Raw genomic sequence first — 15,940 nt, forward strand, 5'->3', positions numbered from 1 at the left:
GAAGTGATGAGATCTTCAAGGTTCTTTTTACATGTTAGGCTTACTAGCAGAGCTGATAAAAATGATATATTTCATGAAAAATTTGAAAAACATCACATTTTGAAACATTATTTATAAAACAATGAGAAATTTTCTGACTTTATATGTTTTTATAACTTTAAAAAAAATTGCTTTTTCAATTGTTCAGGTTTTGTTTTCTTCCCTCTTTTCTTTCCCTTCCCCCTTCCCACAGACCTTTTTCAATGACAAATGGCAAAAAGAAAAAAGGAGTTCTGGGGAAAAAGAGAAAAAAAGAGGAAGAAGGGAGAAAAAAACAATAACCAAAGCAACATATGAAAAGTTTTTAAAAAATATTTTTTTTCACAAAGCATGTTTTGTTTCTTAAGGCCATTTTGTTGACTTTCTTTTTAAAAAAACTATACTTACTAAGAAACTGCCCAGAAGAGAAAGGGGATTGGTGATATCATTGTGACTGTAAAGAGAGGGGTGGGAGCAGGGAGCTAGGTTTGGTACACTCTAGGTACTTCCAGAAGGTGCACAGGGCATCTGGTAATGTGACCACAGATAAACTAGCTAGCTCATCTTATTTTCCAGTCTTCACACTGTGAAATTCAGTATGGAGTTTTTTCTCTTTCTCACTGTAGATAGCATGAAAACTACCATACCTCAAAATGGGTGATCACTGGTTAGTGATTACAAAATCTTAATATCAGAATTTATCTGACTCAGGCTACCTCAAGTTGAAGGAGGTATTAACAAACAGGCAGTTGAAAGGACTTGAGTAATAGAAACTGATAATTTTTAAACACTGTCAAGAATGTAAAGTAGCTAGTGCTCAACTCAAAAAGCAAGAAAATTAGTTTCTTTGACTTAAGATCAAATGTGTCATTAAATGAAATCTTGTCTACTGAACTGGAAGAGCAGAACATTGATGAGTTTGATGCTTGAAGTGAGACATTTTCAATGGTATCAACACAATTTAAATGTAACTTAAATTCTTCAACTTCAGCTTTGTTTATCAGCAATCTTAGCCTTCAACATTGAAAAAAAATGGTAAAGAAAAATGGGTTATTTTGTTATTAAAAATAAATAACAGGAAAAGCCCTTAACTTGGCAAGAATACCTTCCTTTATGCTAACATGACCACCTTGAATGCAGCACATAAGAGCAATTTAGAAAAATAATTGACTAGCTTTTCCTTGTTTATACTCCTTCAGATCAGGCTTTCAACATTAAGTAGAGGATCTGCAAAAGCAAGTTGGAAAAATACAAATGAGGAAATATTACAGGAAGAATGAAAATAAACACTGATCTTGGTAAGATGGTTTGACAAACATAAGAAATTACCCAATAATGGCAAAAAGCATCCATACAGGAGTAAATGTGTTCCAACTTAAACCCTTTGTGTCTATGTCTAAATAAAACCACAGAATACTTTGCTATTTGGTGAAGATGTTATCCAAGAACACACAGAAAAGTAGGACAAAGGACGACTTTTTCATCTGCTTAGTCAACAAAGATAAAATGAACAACATGAGAATTTATCAGGTGCAATCATCCTTCCCTTCTAACATACAGGGTGCTCAGCCCATACTTATTTCAAACAAAGTTTAAAGAAACACCTAAGAGTCCTAAATCATATTGCAAAATTACTCCACAGCCATCATTAATCTTGTGGTTGGTTGACTGAAAAACAATTGATACCTTACTTTGCCATGGACTCTCAATGGAGCTCACAGGAAGACACTGTCTCTACATTTGCATCCATTTACCAAAGTGGATTTTGAACTGAGCATGAGAAGGGCTTCAATAATAAGAACATAGCATGCATGTTACACAACAAGGAATTCTACTAGCAATCAGTATACTTGCAAAAACAATTGGAAGGAATTGACAGTTTACAGGCTGAAGCCATTACTGTCTCACAGGAAATCTTCCTCCATCTAATTAACAACAAACTGGAACTACACAATGTCAAGACAAAACTGAAAATGATCCACAACTTAGCCAACATGATTGATCCCGAACACAAAAGGATGTAGGTTGGACCCCTGGAATGGGGCTGATGTAACACAATCCTGCATTCTTTTCTTCTCATTTAGAATTTACAACTAAAGATCCAGAATTCTACATAAATCTGTTTGCAAAGGAGGTTGTGTTACAGTTTGTTGAATCACAATGATGGGGAATTTTTTGAAGTTACAGCATGAAACACCATAGAATGTTATAATTTTTTTTTTAAATCCACACTTCTAACTAGCCCACTCAGGAGTGTCAGCACAGTCAGATGGCTTGGACTGATGGGCAAACTTGATGTTTGTTTGAGATTTACTTACACAGTTACCATCTTTACATTTTGGAAAATGTACGAGCTTTTGTATGCCTGAGAAATGAAATATAATTATGAGGTGAACAACATGGTGTGGATGTGCTTTGTGTTCCATCTCATAAAACCCTCATGGCTTTCTGGAGGGATTTAGTGGAGGTTTTCAGCGGCTGTTTTTCTCAGAAAGAATGAATCAGCAGGATTTTTTGGGTTCAGTAAAAATAACTGCGCTAGAATGTTATCAGCACTGACCATAGCATCGGGCTGAAAAGAAAACAGCAATTAATTTGGCAGTCACAGTAACTTTCATATCTGTGAAATGTTAATTCTAGACAAATCCACTAATGGTCTTGTTTCAGCGGACAGATTGCCAGCACCAAACATTCCTGAATTGACAATGACAATCTGCCAGCAAACGGTGATTCATTAACACAGCAAGTGAGTAAACGATAACTTTCCTTACAAAACAGTCAGAGGCACAAATGTTACTTTGCAGTATCTCTCTTTCATTAATGTGGACAGTAATTAGCATGGCTGAATAAAAAGAGTTCACGCTAAATGTGTCAAGGTCTCAGAATTGTTTGAATTCCTCTTTGGTTAAATAATCCAAATATTTAAATTAGCCTTCTTGCTTAATTCAGTTTCTCAGACAGAATCCTATTGAACGTTCCCACTGACAGGCACATGAAATTAGTACTTGCAGATTGTTTCTGTATCAAGAAATAACACCCACTCTGAACCTGATAATTAAATGAAGATGTGACCTTCTATATAACAAACTATTCTAAAAAATGATTCCTCCCTGAACAGACCAAGTCCTTACTCTGTCCTTCCACAGAACTCACAGATCCCATGTTCGCAAAAAGAAAAGGAGTACTTGTGGCACCTTAGAGACTAACCAATTTATTTGAGCATAAGCTTTCGTGAGCTACAGCTCACTTCATCGGATGCATACTGTGGAAACTGCAGAAGACATTATATACACAGAGACCATGATCTGTGAGAGTCTTGGGAGACAGGCCAGTCCTTGCCTACAGACAGCCACCCAACCTGAAGCAAATACTCACCAACAACCACATACCACACAACAGAACCACTAACCCAGGAACCTATCCTTGCAACAGAGCCCGTTGCCAACTGTGCCCACATATCTATTCAGGGGACACCATCACAGGGCCTAATAACATCAGCCACACTATCAGAGGCTCGTTCACCTGCACATCCACCAATGTGATATATGCCATCATGTGCCAGCAATGCCCCTCTGCCATGTACATTGGTCAAACTGGACAGTCTCTACATAAAAGAATAAATGGACACAAATCAGATGTCAAGAATTATAACATTCATAAACCAGTCGGAGAACACTTCAATCTCTCTGGTCACGCAATTACAGACATGAAGGTCACTATCTTAAAACAAAAAAACTTTAAATCCAGACTCCAGCAAGAAACTGCTGAATTGGAATTCATTTGCAAATTGGATACTATTAATTTAGGCTTAAATAGAGACTGGGAGTGGCTAAGTCATTATGCAAGGTAGCCTATTTCCCCTTGTTTTTTCCTACTCCCCCCCAGACGTTCTGGTTAAACTTGGATTTATGCTGGAAATGGCCCACCTTGATTATCATACACATTGTAAGGAGAGTGGTCAGTTTGGATAGGCTATTACCAGCAGGAGAGTGAGTTTGTGTGTGTGTCGGGGGGAGGGGGGGGTGAGAAAACCTGGATTTGTGCTGGAAATGGCCCAACTTGATTATCATACACATTGTAAGGAGAGTGATCACTTTATATAAGCTATTACCAGCAGGAGAGTGGGGTGGGAGGAGGTATTGTTTCATGGTCTCTGTGTATATAATGTCTTCTGCAGTTTCCACAGTATGCATCCAATGAAGTGAGCTGTAGCTCACGAAAGCTTATGCTCAAATAAATTGGTTAGTCTCTAAGGTGCCACAAGTACTCCTTTTCTTTTTGCGAATACAGAGTAACACAGCTGTTACTCTGAAAAAAGATCCCATGTTAGTACCCAACTCACCTCCTTCCTGGGCTTGGTGTTATTGGTAACTGAATAACAATAATACTAAATAAACCTCAGCTTGAAGTTCCTCTCTGACGTTGGCTGTTCCTACAGTTTCCCTGCAGGACCTTCTCTGCCCTAGTTGCCTCTCCCCAAAGAGACACTCCCAACTCTTTTACTGGAACAAATGGACCCACCAGACAGCATGACTCAGGAGTAATTACCCTGAATGTTAATGCATGGTGTTGGCTAGTGTGGGTCAGCAGAAAAATCCTGCATGGGACGCTATTCAGGGTCTTGGGGTATGCCATTCTGTTAGATTCTCATTCAGTAAACATCTAGAGATGGACAAAACATATAATACAAACCTCTCCAAACTATTGCCCATCTCTTGGGCTGAGAAGCCGAAATGAACCTTTTAGCAGATTAAAAATCATAGATGTTCACTAACCTTTAATGAGAGAGAGAGAGAGAGAGATTTTGAACTCAGTCAAAACCACAAAGTGCTAGAAACCTCATAGAAATAGTTTGCTCTTGAGGGAGCTGAAGATCCAATTTTGATGCCTTTCTCTGTGGCCTCTCCTTGCTAGAAAGAGAGAAGAGAGCTTGTTCTAGGAGATGGACTGATGAAAACGTTAGGTCTGCTTTGGAAGTGCTCAGAAACAAATGAGAAATACCCTGTATTCACTGCATGTGGGCTATAACGTCTGGTGCCCTATCCTTGCCACACACTTTGCAGTCAAATCAGCTTTCCCTATGTCACTGCTGACTGCAGTCAGTGTTTTGGTGGCATTTCTTAGCAAGTTCCCATAGCCGAGTGCTCTGGGAGAAGTATATTTTTCTTCCCAACATCCCCTCACAGAACAAAACAAATTATTGTTTTCCTTTAAGGATGTACTGTAGTGGAACTGGTTAAATGGTCAAATTAAAAATGGGATTTATTAAAACTGGAGAGGAAAAAAATCTTTAAAAAAAGTCATACACTAAAACTCCAGGATTTGTGTGACAGCTAATTTTCATCTGTACCAGCTATTCTACATAGGTACCAATCACCTTTCCACAGGAAAACAAGCAACCCTTTTAGGCAGGCAGCATGTCAGGGAAATTGGCCTCTAGTGTCAGGGGCGTAAGGGAAGGAGACACAGTTTTTGCAAGAGTTTTGTTAAAAATTTGCCCCCCTCCTTTTTTCTTTCTTTCTTTTTTTTAAACTAGCTCTGGTTTCAGGTATCTTATATCACCCTCCCTGTTTCCCTCCCCTTCCTAGTTTCCAAGGATTCCCAGTGTTTGACCTGCAGCAAACACTGAAAATAAGCATTTTAGGTCCTCATAACAGTGATATTCTTGCATTAGTTATTTACTTATTTAGTGTGTGTGTATTTTGAGTATTCAACAAAATATTGCTTGTGGTCTCTGAGACCCTCTGGCAAAGATAGCATGGAAAGTCCTGCTTAGGAGTAGAAAAATGAGACAAGTTGTGCTGCTGAGTTGAGAAGCTGAAGAGGTGCCATGGGTCCACAATATTTCACATTTCTATATGGCAAAACCAGAACAGCCATTTCTCCATTCCCTTTTAAAAACAGGTTTATAAACCCTGAATTACAAATTCCAGCTCCAGTTTCTAACATGCCTGTTCTCAAAGGACCCTTTTTCTGATGAACTGTTACATATAAACTACAGTATTTACAATTATCTTTGGCTCTTGCTGGACTTTTAAAGCACTTTTTACAACCTGCCTCTGTTAGAAAGAATCTAATATGAATGAATTGACAATTTCTGCAAGAGGGAGACAATTTCCAGAAAAACAGAACTCATTCCCTTTAAGCTGATGTACCTATAAATATCTGGCCTTTTCAGCAACTACGGGAAGCAATATTAATATTCTTTATAAGAGGATCATTCTTCTCTTTAAAGTGAGTACCATGGAAGTATCCTAAGCAGATGGCAAATTGAGAGCACCCATGAGAAAAGACAAAAGATCTGTCTGGCTTTTCCATCCTTCAGGATATACTTGACATGAACTAACAATTCTGGCTAGTGTTTGGAAGCAGGACTTCATATCACTTTTTTTAAATGTCACCACCAGTATGGCATCTATGTTAATTAAAAATGATATCACTGTACAAAAAATACAGGTTCCCTTTATTGTCTTGTTTTGTTAACATTTTTGTGTGTCAGAGAAGAATGCAGAAATCTATAACTGTTAAATATTGCCCTTGCTATAAGAAAGCATGTTGGGTGAGAAAAAGCTGGCTCCTGGAAGGAAAGAGTGATGCTGATCTAGCCTTGCTCAGGATTCCTTAGCTACATGAATGATGAGAGAGGCTGGAAAAAAAGTTCTATGTAATGCACCTACTGCTACTAGACATGATTATAGGGGACTGAGGACTGACCTCCAATATTTCCAAGAGTATGCTGGTGCTTGGGGCAGAGTGGGAAAAGAGGAGAGAGAGACTTCATTTGCCTCCTAGCAGAGGGTAGCATTTTGTTTCTACTATTATTATCTATATTACAATTGCACCTAGGACCCCCATCAAGAATAAGGGCCCTGTTATGCTGGCAAGTAACAAAGAAGGCAGTCCCTACCTCAGAGAGCTTACCACCTAGGCATTAGACAAGCTAAAACAGGTGGAGAAAACAGACAGACAATCAGAATGGGGTAGGGTAGGAAGACAAAGTAACAAAACAAACAGTGTTTATCAGAAACACAGAATGCCTCTTGAACTTAATGCCTGAAATATATGATTTAAAACTGAAAACTTTCTGAGAGGAGCTAGATCCAGTTTCCACGGAAGCAAGATTGCAAATCTCACTATGGAGAATTTGCAGTCTATTAACATGGCATCACTTGTATTTTTTTTTTTAAACATCCCTTTAAACCTTTATAACAAAATAATCCTTGATAGGTCCCAGGAACACTTGTAATCATCCCTATGGTTCTGTATACAATGTTCAGCTGAAAAAGGCCCCCTTTTTTCCTGAGGTGGGGGAAGAGTCATCTTATATGTCAGTAATCAGTCAGACCTGCCCGGAATCCACAAACCCTGGACAAAAGAATATCTTTCTTTGCTCTGTTCCAGAATTTTTGCTTCTGATGTAAGCTGGCATCCAGAAGTAGAAGGTGCCCAGGAAAGCTAAATTAATCAAACTTTTCAGTCAGACTCAGGTCCATTCTTATTAGCAGGTGTGTTACCCTTTGACCTGGGGGTGTGATTCCCAGATCGAGGAGACATACTCACACTACGCTACCTCTCATTGAGCTAGTGTGCTAATAATAGAGTATAGCTGTGGCAGCGTGACCAGCAGGCTGGGCTATCCAGCCCAGTTATGTGCCTAGGGTCTCAGACAGGTAAATAATGGGGATAGCTAGCTCCTCCTGCCACTTGTGGTGTAGCAGCTACATTCTATGCATGTAGGTCTCCTTGAGCTAGGAATCACACCCTGAGGTTAAAGCCTAGAAACACCCTTAGATTAACTGGTTCGCCTTTCACTGATAATAGCATCTTATGCCTTCAGCATAGAACTGTGCTTGGCTACAGAAAGTTGACTCTCTGTTTACAGTAGGAATAAACAAGTAATTGACTATCAGAGTTCCTTCCTTAAAAAGAAAAGGAGTACTTGTGGCACCTTAGAGACTAACCAATTCATTTGAGCATAGGCTTTCGTGAGCTACAGCTCACTTCATCGGAGGCTCTAGCTCACGAAAGCCTATGCTCAAATAAATTGGTTAGTCTCTAAGGTGCCACAAGTACTCCTTTTTTTTTTTTGCGAATACAGACTAACACGGCTGTTACTCTGAAAAGAGTTCCTTCCTTAGTTCTTTCCCACACATGAGTATGCAAAACTGAAAAAATTGGGCACTGAAATACATGGGTGGCTTGGTTACCTTCAGAATGTCCACCCTTACTGCTCAACTCCTGGGAAGTGACAAAAGATACCATGTCTTAATATCATCCCCATAAGTACAAGAAGGCAGTGTTCCCAGATATGATGCCACTGCTTTAGTCAATCTGCAGCTTCTGATTCTCTTATATAACAATAAATCAAGATATTGGGAAAAAAGAATAAGGTACCAGCTGACAACTGGTAGGAATATGGGTGGCAAAGTCTACGTATTCCCATTAATCTATTCAGTCTGAAATATATCCTGGGAAAAGCAACTAAAATGCAGGATCTAGAGCTGGGTGTAAGAGTGATTTTTCAGTTTGGTGGCTGAACCAAGAATATTGAAAAGAAATTTTGTTTTGTATCTGACAAATTTTGTTTTAATTTCTTGCTGAAACAAAATGTCTTATTTCCATTGGGGGGAGGTGTTTAAAACATTTTAAGTAGTTAGTTTTGGAAATGCTGAAATGAACCATTTCAGCATTTCCTATTTTTTTTTTAAATGAACACCATTCACCAAAATCAACCCAAATCCACATTTTTAACCAAAAATCTATTTGCATGAAAAATTTGCCCCACTCTAGTAGGGTTTTCATTCAATAGGGATTTTACTGTGTATTGTAATGAACACATTCCTCAAAATATTTTCATTTCATTTCCAATTATATTGAATTCTGTAACCTTTGAGAAATTATAGAAAGGTCATTAGACCACTTTCTGAACTCCGTTACACCAGGGTAACTGTGGAATAACTCCACTGACTTCTTCCTAGCTACAATGGTGTAACAGAGTTCAGAATTTGACCTATACACTTTACACACTGCTGATTATAGGAGCAGTAATTGTTTCCCCTCTGTGCAAAATGTTACCGCTGGTAAATTTACAAGTTTAAATGTCATTTGATAAACAGCTTTTAAAGATCATAAAAGGAAGAGGAAAATGTGAATTGTGCTAATGAATAGGAAATAAATTACTTTAAAGTGCCAAGAAGTGGAAAAGCTGAAGGGCATGCAAGTGTAGTGAAACTTAGTATAATGAACTCTTGAGGGCTTTCCATGGAGCTAGTATAGAAATGTAGGTTATCCTTTCTGCCCACTGTTTAATTTGTATGGTAAGTATTTAAGTCTTGTTAGTGTGTTTACTTGATTGAAAACAGCCACTGAATAACAAAGGTTACAATGAAGATGTTTTCTTTATGTAGCACATAATAGTCTAGTTGCCAGTGGGCTGTAAGACTTTGGTCTAATTTCGGTTGTTGAGGGTGGTATTGTTGGCTTCTGATACACACGAGGTCAGACTAGATGGTCTGGTGGTCCCTCTGGCCTTAAACTCTAGGACTCTATTTGTCAGTATTCACTCAGAAGGATCTCATTGTGAAATTAAGTAAAAGCAACCAACATAAATGGAAGAATTGTATCATCTGAGAAGTTGAGCTGTAAGGAAAATCTCATATCTCTAACCTCTGTTGCCAGTTGCTGAATAGAAGGCGATGCTACAGGATGCAAGCTTGAGTTGCCTCTTACTGGGTTATGGAGGCTAACATAAGCCACGACATTTCTCTGGAGAACTTTCTTGAGATCCTACAACACAAGCACAGCAATGTTTATTAATATGTATGATTATAATTAAGGCTTGTTTTCTTACTTTAGTACCCTTAAGGGAAAAAATACACCCTATGTTTTTCCTCCACTACAATTCCCTAAGTATTATTTAACTTCATTTTCCTATATCATCATTTTTAAAACTTCAAAGGATATTTGAGTTTTATTTCTCTGTATCAAAAGTTATAATTCCATTTCGCACATCATCTGAACAAAATGCAAACAGGCCCTGGAGGAATTAAGAATGACTATAGCTGCAAAGCCGAGAGTGAAAACATTACATACTGTGAAACAACAAGAAGGGCTTTTAAACTTGCGCCTGACAGAAGCCAAACTTCAAAAGTAATCATTATCAAACAGTTAAATGCACTTGAATTTTCAGACCAGGAGCCCAAATTCAGATTTGAATTGCATAATTTATCCAGTGTTGTCATTTGATTACATTTTAAACAAGGGAAGTAGTATATATGAACCACTTCAATTATTTTTTTTTTAAAAAGATCCTCTTTGCTTTCTCAGTAATGAGCTGCTCTTTGCATGAAGTGGCTTTTTATATTGAGCAGAAGGGGGGCAGCCCCATTACATCTGTTGTAAAGCTGACTTGAAGTGGAACTAAACAAATTTTGCTTCCTCTCAGTCACATGGATTCTTTCAACTTGATTTTTTTTCTCCCCTCTTGTTTTTGAAGAATGAATCATGTTGGAAGGATGAGGTTTTGATAAGTGCTAGCTGCTTCCAAAAATGATAAGCGATTAAACCTTTATTTATCTATTATTCTAATTCAGCAGCCAGGAACTTCGCGGCAGGCTTCTTCTTTTCAATTGATCAACTGAAATCCATTGGAACCTTATTTAAGCTGGATAGCATGTCTGATAAGTTATTTTCATAGAGTTGCTGTTGATTTACCATTCTGTTGAAGCTAACAGCTCAGGAGTTGTGCTTGTCAAATTGAATCCAACTTTTAAACATACCTGGGTGATAACTGAAATAACTATTATTCATGGGGACTCCAAAACATATATGTGATTAATGACTTGTATGTATGGAAACTTCCTTCCCTCAATGTTTGGCTACACCAGAAGGACAGGAGACCCTGAATGTGGTTTACTTAGTCTGCAACTTTATTTCTAAATGTCAGGGAATACCCAGCAGATAAAAGTGTATTGTGCAGTTAACGCCATAATTATTTACATATAGTCGGGATGGCCTTCTGTCACGGCTGATCAAGCACCGCTGAGATGCCAACATCTATTACTAAGATTAATGTGATCGAACTCAATTGCTAGAGATGTACTTGGGAAAAATCTGATAGTAACAGGCATTCTGTCATAGAGCCCAGAATTGCACTCAACTACCTGTGAGCTCAAAGACAACATAAAGGCATATGTTGATATTGTTGATACTTACAGACCAGCGTCAGAAAAGAGACTATACCAGCTACAAAAAGCAACCCTGACAGACATGCAACTTCAGGAAGTTCTAAGTTACATTGGGGTGGCTAGCCCAGTATGTGAAGTGACAGGAGACTGCTTTGCAGTGCCTAGTCAACTAAGAAAGTCAAATGGACTTATGATTAAAGGCAATTGCATCATAATTCCAAATGAAATGAGAGGAGAAATCCTAAATCTCATCCCCATGAAGGACATCAAAGATGCACTAAATTCCATGAATGGGCCAACCAGTCAGTGTAGTGGCCAGGCATCCTCAATGATTTAAAACATAAAGTATCTGCATCTGAACACTGCAGAACGGTCAGACCAACAGAAACTTTAATAACACCTCAACCACACAGACCTTGGAAGAGAGTAGTGGCAGATTTATGTGAATTCAGAGAACATCATTACCTGGTCATTGTGCATTTTTTCCCCATGTATATAGGAATAACGTACTTGAAAGATGTAACACGTTGCAGTGTTATCAAGAAACTGAAGTAAGCTTTTTTGCTCACATCAGTGACGGTCAAAGGACCACAATTCACTGCAGCAGAATTTAACTCATTCTGAATGAAATATGATTTTGATCATATTACTAGCAGCCCACATTACCCACAAGTAAATGGAGAGGCTGACGGAGCTGTACAGATAGCAAAGAAAATCTTACAACAGGAATATCCATTCCTTGCCCTTCTGAGTTACAGAACAACACTAAAGAAGTTACTGGATGTAGTCCAACACAACTCCTGATGGACAACTCAGAACTACTGTTCCAGCTTTGGAAAAGAATCTATCTCCAAAGTGGCCAACATGAAGAAAGCAGCCAAATCGGTTAAAAAAGCTAAACATTTTTACAACAGATGTCAATCAGTTAGAGAACTGCCAGTTAAGAATTTTGTGACTACATTCATGTCAAACTGGATGGAAAAAAGGAATGGACAACCTCAGCTGTTGTAAAGAAAAGGAATTCAGCACTCAGTTCATATGTGGTCAAGGCTGACAGTGGAGAGTTCAATAGAAACTGTTGACATCTACAGTTTGTTCCTCAGAGAGAACAATCAACAGAACAAACTGTACAAGTGGCAGATGCAGAACAAGAAGATGATGACTCAAAGATTCTGGACCAACCACAACCAGTCATGGGAACTAATGGACAGCCGGAAGACCGAGCTGTTATGCATTTGGGTCCTTAACAGATAATATGCAATTATCCAATGACCAGACTGTTTGTCATAGTGATTACCATAGTATATGGCCACAGATTGTTGTGATTAATAGTAAGTTGTAAAGGGAAACTCTAAACAGGCTCAGATATGTAAAACATAGGTGAAGCCTCTAAGTCTGAAAAACTGGGATGGAAATTTCTCAAGCATAGGCTCTCTTCACAAAACCCACAGTAATTTCTGTTTCTAAAAAGCCATTCTTGAGCTATTTTTACCACTTCCAGATCTACTTCTGGATGGAATTGCATGTGTGTGTGTGTGTATTATATATATATAATTCTCCCTCTCTCTCTCTCTCTAACTCCAGGCTTTGCACAGAGAAAGAGTACTCAAGAGGGAGTTGGATGAGGGATCGGAGAGCACTGGTAGTTTCCATACAGAAAAGCCATTAATCACATACACATTTTAGTGTCCCCATAGTTAGTAGCTCTTTCAATTATCACCCATTTGTGTTTAAAAGTTAGATTCAATCTGACACACACAATTCCTTGGGCTCTTAGGTTCAACAGAATGGCAAATCAACTTGATGAAGATAACTTATCAAACAATGCTATCCAGTTTAAATAAGATTCCAATGGATTTCACTTGATTGATTAAAAAGGAGAAGCCCATAGAGATATTCCTGGCTGCTGAATTAAACACACACACACACACACACAGAGAACAGATATACAGGCATGAAATACACATTTATATTTTAAATTAATAAAACTATTCTCTATATCTTATTTGGTTTCAGCTTTAATTTGGCGTGAAGGTTCAGGTCCCTTTTTATTTCCTACTATTCAAACCTCCCCAATCATAGTCACAATATGTCAGTCATTTATCCCAAGATCATCTTATTTTGATGTTGAGTATTTATGCAATTAGCTAAATGCCCTATCAGTAGTCTTTTTTTTTTTCCAGTAAAAATATAATTCTCCTAATCATTTTCCACAGTAAAACAAATGTTGTCTCACTAGCTAACCAGGGTGCAGCTTTGATGGGGCTAGGAGAGAGAGGGAGGAAAAATCTCAGCCAGAAGCATCTTTTATGGTTCCAATGGGATCATGAGTTAAAAGGGTCCAATTTGAGGTCCATGTAACTCAGTAGGCTGGATAGACACTGACATGAGTACGGCACTGCATAGTGGGGCAATTTGTTTACATGGGTCTCATGCAGCATGCAGCTCCCCCTCCAGCATGCAGGAGGGAAACAGTTTGGAACCTTGGTTTCCAGTCAAGGTCCCCGGGCAGGCCTGACGTGTAGAACAGGCATGGCCTCCATGCTCAATGTCAGGTTTATAGTCCACCCGGGCTATTGGTGCCAGTTGAGTTCTGCACAGAAGCAACCCTGCCAAGTTGTTTGGACTTTTTATCCCAGTTAAGTAATAGTTTTTAAAAGAGCTGTGGCTTCCACATATAGCCATACTATGGTGTCTGCTTTTCACAGTTTCCATAGCTGCATCATCAAATGTTTACCTCTGCCCATTCATATGAGCCAATGTTGCCAAATGATGTTCCTCCCCATGAGCAGAAAACAATGGTCCGATCAGGCCTCCAGCCTCTCTCAACTTTTAGCATCAAGGCTTGTATAAATGCTGTGATGACAGCAGTGCTACTGGCCCATTCTTGTCCACTGTAACCATATACACTGTTGTGGTGGCTACCAACTATGACATATCTATCTGAAAAGAAAAACAACACCAACAAAACATTTATTTCAGTTAGACTTTAACAGAAAAATAATTCCAAAAATAAAGGACATATTGTGCCCATACTTGATGGTGTCACTGATACAGATAATCAAGCTTGCATGATCATAAAAAGATAATATAAATCTCTCTCTACTTTACCTACACCATCCTAATATAAGTACACATGGTCCAATACAGAAACCAAATCAAGATGTTCACATGCTTTAAATGAGAAACCTGTGATATTATTTAGTTATTTATTTGGATTTATACTAACGTACAATGAAGAGTATCCATCCAATGCTCTGGATATACTTGACAATCTTTTAAAACAACTCTAATGGAATTAATTTAAAATTTTATGACAAAAGAGTTTTTCATTGGAAAATGTGGATTTGATGAAACTGAAATGTTTCATGAGAACATATTGATTTCATCTACATTTTCCATGAAAAATTATGAAAGCACTCCATATCAATGTTATTATTTTGACTGTATGATAATAGTCAAAATTAAGCACTTCAGCCTTATTGAAATGAAACATTTTGACAAAGTCATTTCAATATTTCTGAATTCTTTTTTTTTAAATTTTGTTTTACAGGAAATTTAGAAATTTTTGCTTTTTGTTCTGAGTCAGACAGAAAGAGCATTTCAAAACGTCCGAATTTCCTATGGAATAGAAATTCTGAGTTTTGGCCAGCTCTAGATACTAATAAATAAACAGATCCATCAGTTATGACCCTTGTTGTACTTTTATTCCTTTTCCCAATCTTCACTTCTTGCGTCATGTCTACTGTTTAGATTTCAACAGAATCCTAAAAAACATTAGGTGTCAGGTTGATTCTAGAGAGCAAAAGGGGGTTGGAGTTTTTTGAGCCCTTTATTTTATCCATTCTTTTTGTCAATATGCTGAAGTGCAACAGGATATGTGTAAACTGTCCACACGTTAAATTGCCTATGAAATTAAATACTACACATTCCTTGGGGATATTTGCTGTGATTAATACCTACAAACTCTTTTGAATTTGACATGCACTCTCTAATTATAAAACTCCTCTCCACCAAAGTGGGTTTTTACCAGAGTTTTGGTCAATGTCATACTCAGGGATATTGTTTAAGTAGAATACAATAATGCTGTTTCATGTTTTACTGGAAAGGTTGCTGCAATGTATCTGTAACGTAAACACTTTTTAATCATATCACACAGCTGTTTGCTTCTGCTTTTAAACAAATATAAACATGAAAATCTATTTGTAAAGGCAACTATTTCTAAGTTTCACTGGGTGGTACTGACAGAATCATTAAAACAAAACTGTACAGCTTGTCAGCAAAAATTAAATCTAAGCATACATAATTGACTATAATGAGCAATATAACTAATGTAATTAGATTTTTGTATTGTGTCAGGAAAAATGTATTTAATATAATGCAATGGCAATGGGAAGACCTAACACTTTAACCCAGCAAGAGGATATCATCCCTCAAGTGGAGACAGGGCATTCATGGATGTAAATTTCACCTCCTGTATTCCTTAGGGACCCAAAAGTGCCTGCAGGAACCATTGCTATAACAGAGGGATTAGTCGGGATGCAAAGACTACCTTTCACCACTTCTCTGATTGGTCTATGCAAGGAAGGGATAGCAGAAAGATAGACAGAGATCTCACAGGAGATGACAGAGAATCAGTAGGTGGTTGAGAAAGCTGCCAAATGCCATCTTCACTCCAGGAAGTTCCTGCAGATGGAGAGGAGCATGGACAGCAGCAGATGGCTTTTTTGAAGCGA

At 38.0% G+C, this 15,940-nt stretch overlaps 1 protein-coding gene across 1 annotated transcript in view; it reads right to left on the reverse strand.

The window, feature by feature from the left end:
* The window catches only part of NAALADL2 (N-acetylated alpha-linked acidic dipeptidase like 2), a 517,216-nt gene that overhangs the window by 210,751 nt on the left and 290,525 nt on the right, over positions 1-15,940 (reverse strand). Inside the window, exons 7-8 of the mRNA XM_077827191.1 lie at positions 13,942-14,147; positions 9,685-9,804 (exon numbers count right to left, since the gene is read on the reverse strand). Coding sequence (XP_077683317.1) covers positions 9,685-9,804; positions 13,942-14,147 — 326 coding nt within the window. The remainder of the gene's footprint in view (positions 1-9,684; positions 9,805-13,941; positions 14,148-15,940) is intronic.

The sequence above is a fragment of the Eretmochelys imbricata genome, chromosome 9 (assembly GCF_965152235.1).
Source record: "Eretmochelys imbricata isolate rEreImb1 chromosome 9, rEreImb1.hap1, whole genome shotgun sequence".
NCBI classification, from domain to species: domain Eukaryota; kingdom Metazoa; phylum Chordata; order Testudines; family Cheloniidae; genus Eretmochelys; species Eretmochelys imbricata.